The sequence below is a fragment of the Petaurus breviceps genome, unplaced genomic scaffold (genome assembly GCF_028583685.1).
Source record: "Petaurus breviceps papuanus isolate PSGF00001 unplaced genomic scaffold, PetGlider_PUasm1.0 172, whole genome shotgun sequence".
NCBI classification, from domain to species: Eukaryota; Metazoa; Chordata; class Mammalia; order Diprotodontia; family Petauridae; genus Petaurus; species Petaurus breviceps.
The window spans coordinates 6,278,237-6,294,641 of record NW_027185755.1 but is presented as its reverse complement, the minus strand read 5'-3'; the positions used below and the strand labels follow the sequence as shown (position 1 = coordinate 6,294,641).

Genomic DNA, 16,405 nt, shown 5'->3' with positions numbered 1-16,405 from the left:
GAAGTGGTACCATCATGTCCACCCAACTCAGACCTTCAGGGAACAAAGGGAATCTGCTCATGGGGCATATGCAACAGCACGGAGGATTCCAGCAGACCCAAGCAGCTTAGTGTGGCACAGGGGGTATGAGTTTACTGCCTTATCCACCAGGACAGTATCTCCTGTTCTGTGACCTGCCCTCACCCATCCCATCCCCCTACCATGTTTTGTGACCCTCCCTGAACGATCCTCTCCCCTCCTCCCGTGATAACAACCAGGCCAATGTCCCCTCTGTTCTGTGACCTCCCCTTCTCCCTACCAGGTTAGTGTATCTCTCACCAAGCTTCTCCCCTTGGATACTTTAGTTGGGTACTGTTATCAGGATGTCTGAGGCTGGATGGATGTTCCAGCACTGACCAAGGCTACATTACCCTTCCATTCTCCATGAAGCTCTCCTGGTTCCAGCTTCCCCATCACAGTGGCAAGAGACTTGACAGTAATCTTCAGCCTCTGGATTTTCTCCATCTGTTCCTCACTCCACAGCCCTCATCCCTTGGTCCCTTGCCAAGTCTTGCCTACATAATATCTAACAAATCTTCCCCCTTCATATGCACACCTCTGGACAGTCTTGGTCTGGTCTCTGGTGACCTCTTACCTAGTTAATCACAGAAAACTAGAAGTGGTCTCAGGGATCATTTAATTCAAAATTTCTTACCCTGGGGTCTACCAAAAATTACATCTTTATTTTCATTAACCTCTGGCTTCCTTTGTAATGATCTGCATTTTATTTTATGCACTTAAAACATATTCTAGGAAGGGGTCCTTGTGCTTCACCAAAATGTCAAAGGTGTCCATGACATTAAAAAAAAAACTTAAAAACATCTGACCTACAATATCTCACACCATCTATCAAGATAAGAGCAAAATGGGCATATGATTTAGACATAAAGGGTAAATATCATATACAAATTGGGGAACACAGAATATATTACCTGTCAGATTTATGGATAAGGGAAGAATTTATAACCAAAGAAGAGACAGAAAGCATCATGGGATGTAAAATGCATAATTTTGATTATATCAAGTTGAAAATCTTCACACAAACAAAACTGATGCAGGCAAGATTATAAGGAAAGCAGGAAAGTGGGGGGAAAAGTTACATCAAAAGTCTCTGATAAAGGCCTTATTTCTCAGATATATAGGGAACTGAGACAAATTTATAAAAACAAGTCATTCTCCAATTGATAAATGGTGAAAGGATATGAATAGGCAATTTTCAGAAGAGAAAATCAAAAGTATCTAGAGGCATTTGAAAACTAAATCACTATTGATTAAATAAATGCAAAATAAAACAGCTCTGAGGTACCACCTCACATCTATCAGATTGGCTTATGTGATAGAAAAGGAAAATGAAACATTGGAGGGAATGTGGAAAAATAGGGAAACTAATGCATTGTTGGTGGAGTTGTGGACTGATCCAACCATTCAGGAGAGCAATTGGGAACTATGCCCAAAGGGTTATAAAACTGTGTGTACCCTTTGATCCATTAATATCACAACTAGGTCTGTATCCTAATGAAATCAAAGGAAAAGGACCTACATGTACAAAAATACTTATAGAAGTTCTTTTTTTCTGGTGGCAAAGAACTGGAAATCGAGGAAGAGCCCATCAATTGGGAAATGGCCGAACTAGTTCATTGTGATGAAATACTATTGTGCTGTGAGGAAGGATGAGCAGGATGCTTTCAGAAAAACCTGAGAAGACTTACATGAACATGGCACACAGCAACAGCAACACTGTGACTATGATAGTCTTAGCTATTCTCAGCAATACAATGATCCAATACAATTCCAAAGGACTTATGATGAAAAATGCTACACACCTCCAGAGAGAGAACTGATGGAATCTGAATACAGATTGAAGCATACCTTTTTCATTTTATTATTCTTGAGGGTTGTTTTTGGTTTACCTTTTCTTTTGCATCATGGCTAATATGGAAACATTTTGCATGACTGCACACATGTAATCTATATCAAATTGCCTCCCTTCTCAAAGAGGGAGGTGGGGAGAGAGGGAAAGAATACAAAACTAAAATATTTTTTAAATGAACGTTAATTTTTTTGTTTACATTTAATTGAGAAAAATAAAAATTAAATGTAAAAGAATATCTGGTCTAGGCCAATCCCCTTATTTTACAGATGAGGAAAAAGAAAACAAGAGAAAGGAAAATTACTTCTCCAAGGTCACAGAACTAAGGCCAACTTCAAGTCTACTGTTCTTTCTACTTACATCATGCTGAAAGAATCTCCTCCAGCATCAAGCCACTCTAGTCTCAACCCTTACAATTCATGTCCTCTGCAATGGATCTGCCCTCATCACATACCCCATGGCTATCACTCAGTTCAATCACAGAATTAGAGATTCCCACCTTCAACCTCAACTCTCAGGGCACCTCTTCCTCTTGTCCTTCCAAGCTTATCTGCTTCGAGCCTCTTTCATACTTGGAAAGACCACCGTGGTATACAACTGTGATGGAATGCTATTGTGCTATAAGAGATGACAAGTAGGATACTTTGAGAAAATCCTGGGAAGACTTGTATGAACTCACACAAAGTAAAGCGACTGCCACATGTGAATTCCCTTGTGGGATTTCTCAAGGCCTTACAATTCAATTGAGACTGCTCTCTCAAAGGTCACTTGCATCCTCCTCTGTCTTTCTGTTTCACCTGACCTTGTTCATATTCACCCTCTTCATTCAAGATACCATCTCTGCTCTCAGCTTCCATGACACACTGCTCTTCGTTGTCTCCTCCCCTATGAACCAACCAACTCCATGCTTCTTTTCTTGCCCCTAAGTGTGTGTCCATCCCCTCCCTAAGTCTCTGTACTAGGTCCTCTTCACCAAAGAAAGTGTAGGTAAGGAGTACTCACCTACTCCTATGACTACAATACATACAACTACCTGTATGCACGGGTAGTTAACAGTTCTTTATCTCCCATCCCGTTCTTCCAAAAGCTATAACTCCACCAACTGCCAGCTAGCCATGTTCATCTGGATGTCCCAGCAGTATACACCAGCCCCTACATGGCCCTACTCTCCTTGCCCCTTCTTCTCAAACGGGTTGACAGCTCCACCATCTTCTCAAGTCACCCATGCCCCTAAACTTTCTGGTGTTGTTTCCCTCTCTGCACCCCCCATATTCCATCAGTTGTAAAGTCCTACAGACTTATTCTTTTCAGCAACACCTCATCACCACTGTCTCCTGATGATTGCCCACCAACTGAGGAATGGCTGAACAGTTGTGGCAGATGGTTGTGATGGAACACTATTGTGCTATAAGAAATGACAAGCAGGATGGTTTCAGAGAAACCCAGGAAGACTTGTTATGAACTCATACAAAGTGAAGCGAGCAGAACCAGAACATCGCGCACAATGACAATATTGTACAATTATCAACTGCGAAAGGCTTTGCCTCCCTAATCAAGACAATGATCCAAGATAATTCCAAAGTGTTGTGATGAAAAATGCTACCTACCTCCAGAGAGAGAACTAATGAACTACGAATGCAGATTGAAGCATGCTTTTTTAAAATTTCCTTTATTTTTATTTTTTCCTTTGTGTTTTCTTTTGCAACATGGCTAATATGGAAATGTTTGGTATGACCTCACACATATAACTGAAATCAAATTGTTTGCCTTCTCAAGGAAGGGTGAAGTTTAAGAGGGAAAGCGAGAATTTGGAAGTCAAATTTTAAAAAAATGATTGTTTATTTTTTGTTATTTCAAAAAAGAGACTGTGGAGGGTGGAACAAAGAAAATACTGTATTTGGTGTCAGGAAACAAGTCTTCTAATCACATTTGGCCAATTATTAACTGTATGAGCTTGAACAAGTCACCTAACTTCTGAATTTCATTTTTTTTAATCTGAAAAATGGTGATATTATCTATCCCTCATGGAGCAAATTGTAAGGCTCAAATGAGTAAAGAGTTTAAATTGTCCCTTGATGAGGTGTGGGAGGTGGCAGGGAGAAAAGAGACAGAAATGACTGCAAGTTTAGGAGCATGGGCGAGTGACTGAGAAGAGGGAACTGTGAAGAGAATTAGAAAAGGGTGTGAGAAGAAGAGGTAAAGAGTAGGTCGAGGGAGAGGACAGTCTACACTACTAGAAATTTTGGTCCTTACTCTCTCCTGAATTACTCAAAAAGCGTCTTAACTAGTGGTCCCATTGGAAATCTCTCTAATTCATCCTTCATAAGCTATTAAAATAATCTTCCTAATGCTCTGACCATGCCACTTCCCTAATCAGACTTTCTGTAGCTCCCAATTGCGTTTACCATCAAATACAAACGTCTTATCCTGGCATTCAAGGCTCTCCAAGCTGGCTCCAATTTGGCCTCCTGGTCTCTATGCACTCTCAGTCTCAGCCAAACTGCACTACTCAATGTTCCCCAATCTTACCTGTCTTCTCTCAATGCTGCATGCCCCCCCTCATCTCTCCCTATTCACATCTTTAAGGTGCAGCTGAGGTACCATGTCCTCCAGAAGGCTTCCCTCATTCTCCCCAACAGCTGAGAGTGACCTTGGCTTCATCTGAATGTCTGGCTTTCCCCCCATCCTCTTGCTTGTACCATTAAATATTTATTTAGAAGCTGTAGACTCTTTACTGGACTGGGAGCTCATCGAAGGTCAAAACTGTGTGGTTTTTCATGTCTGTATTTCAATCTCTTCTAGAACAATCCCTGACTCAGAGGAGGCATCTAATTAGGGTTTGTTGACTCGATGCTAAGAACCATCCCAGTGTGGCTGTATGAATCATTATAAGGCACAATGATCAGGTATCACCCGATGGAAAAGCACCTTGAGGACCTTCCCCGGGAAAGGACTAACTAAGCAGTGCCCATCAGACCCTGCCCCACTGGCCAGTCGGGAGAGTCACCTACCACAGAATACCACCCCCCCACACACATGCATACCCAAATCCCCTAACCCTTGTCATAGACAGTCAAGAGTCTAGGAGACAGTTATGGGGCTTAAATTCACATTTTAATATTGGGTGGTCACACAAGAGAGACCGTATGCAGTTCATGAGCCTGTTCTCAGGTTCACTCACTCCCTCCCCAGGAGAGAGGACTGCTGCCCCACACCCGCTGGTCTTTGTAAAAATATCAGAAGAAAGATAAGGAAGCAGTGTGCAGAGGTCAACTCTGGTCTGGCACATCTGGGCCCATCTGGCTACAAAATGGAATGCTTCTCAAATGGAATGGTCAGCTCTTTCGCCGCAGCCTCATCCAGGAACCAGCATAGTCGCCCCGTGTGGGGCTGCACCAGTGCAGCAGGAAGTGGATTCTCTTCGTCACTTTCCAGGATCCGCTGTTTCTCCATCCCAAGAGAAAGCGCATGAGGCCCAACCCCACCTCCAACTCCCAGACATTTCCCAAAGCCAAGAGAGGGAACAGGAGGGCACCATGGGGTCCTTCCCTTTGACCTCGGCCATTCAGACATAGGAGATCTCAAACACTGCCATTCTGAAATCTTCTCACACCACGGAAATTACCCTGGACAGCGTCTGTTCCCATCCCCTTCTAGGGACACCCCACAGTCAGATGTCTCCCCCCAGCCCCATTCCTCATTACTATCACAGAACACAAAACTGTGACTGTTACCTTCAAAACAGTTGCTTTGCTTTCTCCAGTAGCCACAAACACGACCATTCGTGCTGCATTCAGTACAGGCAGAGTGAGGGTCACTCTCTCAGGGGGTGGCTTTGGGGAATCACTAATGGGGGCCACAATTTTTTCCTTCTCCTACGAAAAATGAGTCCAAACAGCAAGAAGAAATCAGATGGTACCAGAGGAAGCAATCCATGGCTCTCAAACCAACTCTGAGCTTGGAACGCTCTTGGGGCTCCCTCCCAAACCCAGTCTGAAATGGGACTGACTTGCTCCAACCCCATAAACTGATGCCCTTGCCATCCTGGAGACCACAACCCAGCCCTGGTACAGCCCAGCCCAACTACCAAAGCTGGCTTACCTGCAGGAGAGGGTGATCAGGGAAAAGGGAACATGTGTGCCCATCAGGTCCAATACCCAAAATCAGCAGGTCAAAAACTGGGATTGTATCACCTTGAAAGGCCTGAGGGAGAAGAACACAAGAAAGGCCACCCCGCCCCAGTCAGATGCCCAGCCTGGCTTCTGACAAGTGAAAGGCCCTCGTTTTTGTGTCCAAAGACTGATTAAAGGCTTGTGGTGTCCCAGGAGCAAAGTAGGAGGAAAAACAAGAGTCTGAGACACTTAGGTGACTGAACACAGGCTTCTCCTGAATCAGCTTTTTTTTAAGGAGCCTGAGAGCACTTTTCAGACCTCTCACACAAGACTTACAACCCTACAAAATTAGGACTGTGGCATTATGATGATGCCTGTTTTATAGAGAAGAAAATAAGACTCAAAGGAGGCAAAACAACTTGTCATGGGGTTAAGACATGGCAAGGGCAAGATCAGAATTCACTTCCACCAGCCCCCTACGTCTAACACTCTAGCCACCATGTCATGGCCACAGCAGAGCCAATCCATCACCACATCTGTCCTTTCAGGGCTAGGTCACTGTGCATGTGGGGCTGGGCCTCCTCCTAAGGCAGGGAGCTTTTGGAAGTGAAGCCTTCTCTCCTCCTATGTAGGGGAGGACCTCACTTGGGCCATGTAGGAAGTGCTGCTGCCGCTGCTGTCACACAGCCAGGTATGCTTAGGACATAGCTATGCTGTCTTTCTCAAAGAACCAACTCTTAGTTCTATTTATCATTTCTATGATTCCCTTTTCCCCATTTTATCTACTTCTCCTTTAATTATTATATTTTTTTTAATTATTAAGAGATTCACCATGATATTTTCTATGGGTCAGTCCCCTGTTGGAAAAAAGAAATTGGTCCAATCTGGATCTGAGTCACACTAAACAAACACACAGACCACACAGGTCCTAGGGTTTCTCTGAAGGGCCCAAATCCAAAGGTCTGGAATGGAAGCAGGAAGTGGGTTGCAGGAATGGAGAGCTGTTCTAGAGAAATTAGTACAGGGAGTGCCAGGGAGGCAACTGTTCCTCTGATTCAACTTCTTTCCCCAAAACCCTAAGAAACAAACTAATAAGGCTATGTGCATAGGTCAGGCCTGACAGGCTGCAAATACTCATCAAGATCTCTAAGTACTTCACTCATCTAGGAGTATTTCATGACAATTATAAAATGGTTTTTTTCCTTATTATTTTGTGGAATAATATATTATTATAATATAATATAATAATTTTTGTGGACTCCATACTAATTATTTCAGATTCGGTTCACTATTTTCTTTCTTTTGATAGCTATTAGTCAGGACCTTATTCATTACCTGCCCCACTATTACTGAATTCCACACTTCAAGCAGTCACTTCTCCATTCATACCTGTGTCCCCATGTAGAGCCCCTGGGGAAAGGAAGCCCAAAAGAAGGTATGGAGGCCTTCCCTAGGTTCCCCCTGCCCTAAGCCCCACTACTCACTTCTCGAAGCTTCTCTGCATAGTCTGAGGCAGCCTCTTCTACTGGAAGCGCAGGGTTAATGGTGATTACCTGGCTCTCTGGGATGGGCAGGTTTGAAAGAAGATGAGTCTACAGCAGATAAAGGAAGAAAATCCAGCCTTACACCCAGATCCAGAGCACAACAATCAACCACTGATGTCCAGTCTCCAATTCCCTGCCTCTCTAAGGTAGGCACAGCTCCACTGCTGCTATCTAAAGAATCTGTTTCACAAGGCTCGATGTACCAGAGATTTGGCTCGACTCGTTTCACTTTAAGATGAAAAACTTACTGTGGAGGTAACTTCCACAGGTTTTATAATCTGGTCATCACTGAATAAATAAACTGAAAGGCATCCATTAAGTGCTTGGTGCCACACACTAGGGATAAAGGTAGAAAAATGAGACAATCCCTACTCTCAGGGAGCTCATACTCTAAGTAGGGAAGACAATGGATAAAAGGGAGTTCGGCAGCAGGTCTCATGGCATGTTCTGGAAGCCCTAAAAAAACAAGGAACAAGAGGCAAGGCAAGGTCTAGGGTCCTTAGGATGCAATGGCAGGCCAGATAACACTGGAGAGGGAGGGAGGAGAGAATGGCAGGTCTAAAGGGCATAGAGGCAGGAAGATACCAAGGCCTGGAGGTCCTCCATCTCATCAAGAGGACTGAGTTTGTGGGTTCTGGGTTGCCTAGGGTCAGGGGATGGGGAAAGGGAAGGCAAGGGAGAAGGGTTATAATCCCCCTCCTCCCAAGAAGAGGCTGGCCTCTTCCTGGGGCCTGAGAAGCCCATATATGAGGAAAAGGACAAAGAAAAGTCAAAAGATTCAACTTATTTCTCACTTTGGTCTTTTTATGACATCTATGGCCTTTCCCTATCGTCCACCCTCACTCTCCAACTCAGCTGTGCTGGCAAGATCACAGACTTAAAAGTTATTCTCCTCTCCTAAAACTCCTTCTTCTTCCCCTTCCCATCTCTCTCACTACCCCCCCCCCCCCCCCAAAAAAAAAAAAAAACAAAAACTGAACCCCTGAGGCAAAGGTTTGGTGGGATATTACTGATGGAAAAACTACTAATTCCAGGGCATGTATATTCTATGGTTGGATACAAAGTGAGAAGGATTATCACAGCCAGTAGATTCTTTGTTATCTGTTATGATGGCAAAAAGACCTATCATCCTTACCACCAGGTACCAGGATGTCTACTGGTATGGAGACCAGAGGCAGATCACCAGACTTCATGTTCTAGGGCTCCCTGGGCATGTGATGGCAATCAGACTTGTTCATATGCTACTCTGCTTCTAGGGTACACTGAAAGACATGCTGGTTGGTCTACAAATCACCTAAGTAGTTACTGATGATGAGAATTGGGATATTCAGGGTCAGTCAATAAGCATTCATTTATTTATCTTTCTATCTATGTATTTATTTATTTGGTTTTTTGGAGAGCAGTTGGAGTTAAGTGACTTGCCCAAGATCACACACGGCTAGTTTTGTTTTGTGTGTGTGTGTGTGTGTGTGTGTGTGTGTGTGTGTATTAAGTGTCTGAGGCCAGATTTGAACTCAGGTCCTCCTGACTTCAAGGCCAGTGCTCTATTCACTGTGCCACCTAGCCGCCCCATAAGCATTTATTAAGTACCTACTACGTACTAAGCAATGAGGATGCAAAAAAGAGGAAAGATAGTCTCTGCCCTTAAGGAGCTCACAATCTAAGGGGAGAGACAAGTAAGAAATGTGTGCAAGCAAGTTATATACAAGAGAAACAGGATATAACTGAGAGGGAAGACACTAAAATGAAAAGGGGCTGGGAAAGGCTTCCTGTGGAAGATGGGATCTTAGCTGGGGCATGAAGGAAGCTGGGATGCAGAGATAAGGAAGGAGAACCTTCCAGGGACAGTCAGAAAGAAAGCCCAGGGCTAACAAATGGAGTGTCAGAAAGGACTTCTGTGTCACTGGATCAAAGGCAGGAAGGAAGGTATAAGAAGACTAAAAACTGACAAGTGAGGAGTTCAAAGAAGACTTGTACAAATTGATGCAGAACAGAGAAAACATATCATAATAAAAGCAGCCAGCATTTCTAGATGGATTTAAGAAATTGTGCAAAGTGCTTTATGGATAAAACCTCATTTGATGCTCACAAAAATGATATCAATGGAATAAACCCTAGACTATAGAGTAGATGAGATGCCCAGTGGTGGTCCCAGAATCCTAGCTCTGGAATCCAGGGGCCTGCCAGGGAGACCTCAGGCCTCAGTCTCCTCACATGTAAAAGCAGGGGGTGGAACCAGATGGCCTCTGAGGTCCTTTCCAGCTCTGGGCACAGAGCACTGTACATGCTGTCAGTGTGTTAGCTGGCTCTGCTGAACTGTTTTTCTTTGTTATAAAGGATAGGCCAATGGGTAGCAGGGTAGAGATTACTGGGAAGTGACTGCTGACTTAAAAGGCATCTCTCCCTTCTTGGTAAAATCGGAGGAACTACTGGTGTGGAACACTGAAAACAAAGTCAAATTTGGTGGATGCACTGGCTAGCTTTGCTGAACTTTTTTTTTTTCAGATTTATTCTTTGTTTTAAGGAATGACTGGGATGAAGGAAAGGCATACCGGGAAGGAGGAAGGAAGGGAAGAACAAGCATTTCCATAGCACCTACTATGTGCTACGTACTGTGCTAAGCACCTTATAAACATTTCTTCCTTTGATCCTCACAAGAACCTTGGGACAGAAGTGCTCTAATCATCTTCTTTTTACAGTGGAGAAAACTGAGGCAAACAGAGGATAAGTGACTTGCCCAGGTCATACAGCTAGTAGGTATCAGAGGCTGGATTTCATCTCTGGTCTTCCTGATCACAGGCCCAGTGCTCTGTCACTACGCAGCCAATAAAATAATGGACAAAAATAAAACAGGCATCATAATCATAAAATGAGTTTGTATATACCCACAGTTAGGGTTAAGGCTATTTGTTGTTAATTTACCACCCAGTTTCAATTATTCAAATCAGATGAGAATATGTAGATAAATGTTGGCCAGATATATCCTCTTCAAAAAAGACCTGACAATAATCACATGGCATCTTAATATCCATACAGGTGGTTGTTGTTGTTGGCACAAGTACTACAGAGCCTCAGAACTGATACCCTCCACAAAGACCCCAGTTCCAACCCAGTGGACTGAGTCCTGAAGGAAACCAAGGATTCCCAGAGGCAGAGGTGAGAAGGGAGACCACTGCAGGTCCCTACAGGGGACACCAGTGCAGAGAAAGGAGTGGGAGTGTCCTGTGTGGCACCGTAAGTAGTCCAGTATACCTGGATTACAGGGTGAAGGGAAGTGTGATATACAAGACAAATGGAGAGAGAGAGCTAGGGAGAAGAAATTTAAATGTCATCAGGAGTCTCTATTTGATCCTAGAGGCCGTAGGGCACCACTGGAGTTACTACATGAGCAAGGAGGTGATGTGATCAGACCTATATTTTAGGAAAATCACCTTGGCAGCTCTTGGTGTGGAAGATGGATTGGAGTGTGGAGACCAGATAGGAAGGAGGCTGTTATAACAGTCCTGGGGAAAAGCAGTGAGAGCCTGAACCAGGGTTACAGGTGTGAGTGGAGAAGAGATTATGTACAGGAGACATGTTCTATAGGCACACATGACAAGATCTGGTAGCTAACTGGCTCTATAGAATGAATGAAAGTGGGGAGTCAAGGATAATGTCATGGTTTCAAATTTGGCTAACTACAAGTAAGGTGACAGGTTTGGTGTGGAAAGATAATGAATTCTGTTTTGAACTCACAGAATTTGGGATTCCTACGTGGCATCCAGTTGGAAAGGTCCAAAGGGCCGTTAGTTGATGATGCTCAGGACTAGAGCCCAAGAAAGAGAGTAAGGCTGAATGCATAAATTTGGGAATCACCTGCATAGAATAGTAACTGAATGCATGGGTACTGAGTTCACTAAGACAGAGAGCCATAGTTAGTAGACTTGACATGGAAAATAAGATCAGCAAAGGAGATTGAGAAGGGAACGTCTGGACAGGTACCGTGTTTCCCCGATAATAAGACACTGTCTTATTAATTTTGGGGGAAAGAAAAACACCAGAGGGCTTATTTCCAGGGGAGGGCTTATGTTGTCCTGCCTCAGCTCTCCTCTGCAGCACTGCTCTCAATGGCGCCAGCAAGCAAATCACTGGGGAAGAACAGGATGACGCACTCACTGCTGCAGCTCTGATTGGATGCAGCTCGGAGCAGGGCGTGCGTTTCACGGGGGAGGGGGGGACGGGACGGTGCATACAGAGGGTACCGTAATGTAGCGTGTAGCGCAGGGGATCACCTTCACTACAGTAGCAATCTCAATAGGGCTTATTTTCGGGGGAGGGCTTATTTTAGAGGAATCTTACACAGTAAGGGGAGGGCTTATTTTTGGGATAGGTCTTATTATCGGGGAAACACGGTAGGAGAGCCAAGAAAAAACAAGGTAAAGAAAGCCTAGAGGGAGGAATTGCATGGATAGATTTCAGGGATTCCATTAATTCAGATGGGAAACAAACTGCATCTTTATTTTCACTGTTCACTATTCACTTTATTATCACAACCTTTTGTTTCCTTTGTAATTGTATATATTTTATTTTATCCATTTAAAAACATGATTCTGAGGAGGGATTTGTGGTCTTTACTGGACTGCCAAAAAGGTACACAACACAAAAAAAGTTAAGGACTTTTCTGATCTAGGAGATGGTCAGTAATATCAAGGTGTCACAAGGGAATACAAACAAGAATAAAGAGAAACAAAGTGCAGCAAGGTGGTGCAATAAAGCTCTGGGCCTACCATCAGGAGGACCTGAATTCAAATCTTGCCTCAGATCCTTACTGTGTGACCCTGAGCAAGTCACTTAACCTTGTTTGCCTCAGTTTCCTCATCTATAAAATGAGCTGTAGAAAGAAATGGCAAAACACTCCAGGATCTCTGCCAAGAGAATCCCAAATGAGGTCACAAAGAATCAGAGAGGACCAAAACAACTCAACAATAGTGTCAAATGATGCAGAGATCAGGAAGGATGAAGACTGAAAAAAAGCTCTTAGCTTTCACAATTAAAGTATTGCTGGATGCTTTGATGAGAGCAGTTTCAGTAAAGTGATAAGACAGGCAGTCAAACTACAAGGAGTTCCAAAGAGAGTGACTGGAGAGGAAGTGGAGGCAAAGAATATAGCTTGGTCTGTTGAAGAAGTCTGGCTGAGAAAGGCAGGAGAGATACAGATGATGAGAACAGTAAGATTTAGTAAGGGGTTTTTAAGGATGGTTGAGATTTGGGCATGTTTACAGGTAGAGAAGGAATCAGTAGAGACTGATGATCAGAGACAGGAGATAATAGTGAAGGCTGTGGAATCTATGGAAGATAAGAGGGATGGCCACTTCACCAGAAGCTGCAGTAAGGGGGAAAATAGTAGGGGATGATGTCTGAGGAGGGGGTTAAATGAGGAAGAAGGGAGAATAGGGGCTTCTTGACAAACCCAGGATGTCAAGATCAGAGTGTCTAGGCGTAGGCTAATCTTACAAACAAGTTCTTTTGCGGGGAGGAGGAAGGAAGAATGACTGCTCTATCTCATTTTGACTGAACACATTCCAGATGTTCTGGGAACAAAACTCAGAAATGTTAGGAGATGCCGAGATCTGGCTGAAAGTGATTTATAGCCGTCTTAGGTAATACATCAGGAAGTACTGGAAAGAGAAGATGACCAAGCCCCAAGCAGCAGCTCAGATACTCCACATTGGCACAATAATATGGTTTGGTGACCAAAGTGAGCCCCCATCAATGATTCTGACTACCACTAACACAACACAGGCTCTCTGGACACTGCCACTCTCAGACAGAGCTGAGTCGATGAAATTCACAACGGCCCTCTGAAGTCTCCCATAAATGGGAAATAACCAGTTTAAAATTAGGTGGACCATGAAGCAGGGTGTGAAAAGTAGTTACTCTGGGGCACCTAGGTGGTGCAGTAAATAAGTACTGGCCCTGGAGTCAGGTGGACCTGAGTTCAAATCCAGCCCCAGACACTTAACACTAGCCATGTGACCTTGGGCAAGTCACTTAACCCCAACTGCCCTCCAAAAAGCAAAAAAAAAAAATTAACTTTTTTTTGGAGGGGGGAGGGCAGGGCAAGTTTTTGTGTTAAGTGTCTGAGGCCGGATTTGAACTCAGGTCCTCCTGACTCCAGGGCCGGTGCTCTATTCACTGTGCCACCTAGCTGCCCCCCCCCATTTTTTTTTAAAGAAAAATAATTACTCTGGGATGAGGAGGGGCAGGAGAGGGTGTGTCTAGAAATACAATTAGGCCATGGATGAGAGGCAGCTCAATTCATAGGTGACCTCCTGCCCAGATGGATCTATGTGCTCAGGCAATGAGGGTAGGTTAGATTCAGCACTAGTAAATTCAACAGCAACTCTATGCTCTCATACCCTCACACATTCAACATATTCTTGGCAACAAAGTGGAAGAGTGTTGGAGGATCCAACCCCATTTTAGATACACCCAAAGGCAGGATCTGATGTGCACACCCTTCCTCCCTAGGTAACCCCAGGCAGGTTAGTTGTCTTGCCCATAGAGGCTAATTCACCACAGGCAAGTCAACCAAACTCTGTTAAAAGTGATTCACTTGGGTAGGGATATTACATATCAGGTCCTGTCATGGATTACATCTAATACAGTTCCCAGTTCATTCTGAAGCCAATTCTACTAGTTAAAAACCTCTGCTAAGTGGAGTGTCAAAAGTCTCCTTGGGCTCCCAAAGGAAGTCTTGTACATCCACTATGGGGCTATTTTTGGTGAGGGAAGAGTTGGCTCAATAAATAATCTGCCCCACAAGATAGGCTACCTTCCACCATGTGTAATTCTAAATTGTAGAAGGCTAATTAACACTGGACTAAGAACCTTAGGAGGTGTTCTATTACCCAGTAAAATAACTGAAGCTCTAAGTACTATCTGGGGCCAAGGTCACCAACTGATTATAACTTAAATTGGAAGGCTGAAGCCTTCGCATCATAAACATGACTTCTAGCACAAGTCTGGGTAAACTGTCAACACAGCCCAGTCCCTAAAAGCCCCGTGAGACTTTTGCAATATGGTCAGATAATTTTCCTGCAGTCAGCAGCAGACGATCATCTTGGGAGCATGACAACAGCCTCATATCCTGCCAGGCCACGGTCAACAAGTAGAAGTTGGGATATACAGAGTGTTGGTCTCTCAATGAATCAGGATCTCAAAAAACAAACATTAAAAGCAAAATCCAAGGTACTAAGACAAAAGCATGAAACCAACTGCAAAAATAGATTGAGACTAGAAGATTGGTCCTAGATTGGGTGGCATGATACGGGGTATACTAGGGAGCTGTTTGATTGAACCTGGCTCCCAAAAGCTTGGGCTTCTTATAATAATTTCAAGTGTTCCCCTCCCTGCTGAAGTTTGGCATGGTCACAGGACAGCATCTATTCCTGTTCAGCTGTACTGGTAAGATTTCAGGTATGGTTAATTATATAGAGAATATCACCCTTATAAGGAGGCCATGCTCTAAGAATGATTTTCTTCATTATAACCAGGCCACCATAGCTGCTCATGTCCAGGAACAAACCCAGATCCCATACCCCTATTTTAATAAAGCTGCTCCCAGATCCTATATCCTGTTCCTTATGACTAAGCCACACTGCAGGGCATTTCCCCCACCTTTTATAACCAGGGGCCCCTTATGGCAGGGAACAGCACCTCTAGATCAGATAGAAAAAAAAATGCCCCCAGTGCCTGATAAAATAACCTGCTCAGCTTCAGAACTCTTCCTCCGAGTGGAGTTTGTCTTGTTTGGCAAATGCCATTAGTCCAACATATGTGGACGGTCTGTGCTCCACACTCCATGCAGGCATCTTGCCATCACCCTTCGTGCATGGCCATGGCCTGCTCCCAGCCTCCGGCGTGGGGTTCAGTAATCAAAACATGCCACCACACTACCCCAGTGCCTGGAAAGGGCGTGTCCAATGACTGCCCAAACATCAAATCACCGTCCCGGGGATTCCGTGCTTAAACAGTGCGGTAGACTGACTGACGCCCCAAAGACTCCGATCCCTGGCCACCACTCCTGCACGTGTGTACTCCCCCAGGGGAACGTAAACTCCTTGAGGGCAGGGGCTCTCTCACTCCGGTATTTGTATCTTCAGCGCTTAGCAAAGTGCTTAACACACAGTAAGCATTTAATAAATGCCTTTTTATTCATGCCTTGGGACCAGACTACCCTAGTGGCACCCTGGGTTTCATGAGACCGGGGCCCCTTATTCCCCAAGTGGCCATCAAAGCCACCTTTTGACCTCGGAGGCGCGTGGCATGCCATACCCCCTCCCCAGCCTCCACAGAGCCCAGAGGGGAGACCCCCGGCTCCTGCCCCCTTTTTAATGAGGTCACCCTCCCTTTCGGGCCAGGCCCCTCCCCCCCGCTGCCCTCCCTCCGCCCCGCACCCGGTACAGGCCGAACGTGCTGTCCGCGTGGTCGAAGGGCACGAGGCGCTCGTCGCAGAATCCCAGAGTCCAGTGCGCGGGGGCGGCGGGCCCGGCGGGGGCGGCGGCCGCGGGAAGCTCTTGGGCCAGCAGCTGGACCAGGCTCCCGCCCGAGAGCCCAAGTGAGAAGCGAGCCCCATCCCCGGCGCCCCCGGCCCCGGCCCGGCTCTGCGCCGCCCGCTGCACCACCAGTTGCGCCAGCGACACGCCCAGCTCCTGAGGGCTCGGGAACACCGAGATGAGGCGGGAGCCTGACCCCGGCATCGCGGCGGTGACGGCGGCGACGGCGGGGGTGCGAGCAGGGGAGCCGGCGGCGCGCGGCGTGAGGCGCGGCCTCGGCGCCCGGGCGGAAGTGGCGCCAGT

The 16,405-nt window shown here is 45.3% G+C and overlaps 2 protein-coding genes across 3 annotated transcripts in view; both read right to left on the bottom strand.

Moving 5' to 3' along the window:
• Positions 1-504, bottom strand: part of NIBAN3 (niban apoptosis regulator 3) — a 37,093-nt gene extending 36,589 nt beyond the window's left edge. The window contains exon 1 of the mRNA XM_069083184.1: positions 411-504. Within this exon, the coding sequence (XP_068939285.1) occupies positions 411-504 (94 nt within the window). The remainder of the gene's footprint in view (positions 1-410) is intronic.
• A 4,497-nt stretch (positions 505-5,001) lies between these two features.
• Positions 5,002-16,348, bottom strand: PGLS (6-phosphogluconolactonase). 2 transcript variants are annotated; one of them, XM_069083166.1, is made up of 5 exons: positions 16,004-16,348; positions 7,506-7,613; positions 6,011-6,112; positions 5,644-5,784; positions 5,002-5,356 (listed from the first exon to the last, which is right to left on the bottom strand). In XM_069083166.1, exons 1-5 carry the CDS (start codon positions 16,304-16,306, stop codon positions 5,213-5,215), a joined length of 798 nt encoding a protein of 265 aa, XP_068939267.1. In that variant the 5' UTR covers positions 16,307-16,348; the 3' UTR covers positions 5,002-5,212. The 2 variants fall into 2 exon arrangements, with proteins under 2 accessions (XP_068939267.1, XP_068939268.1); XM_069083167.1 differs by having other exon boundaries at positions 5,002-5,350; positions 16,004-16,337.
• Positions 16,349-16,405: the final 57 nt, after the last annotated feature.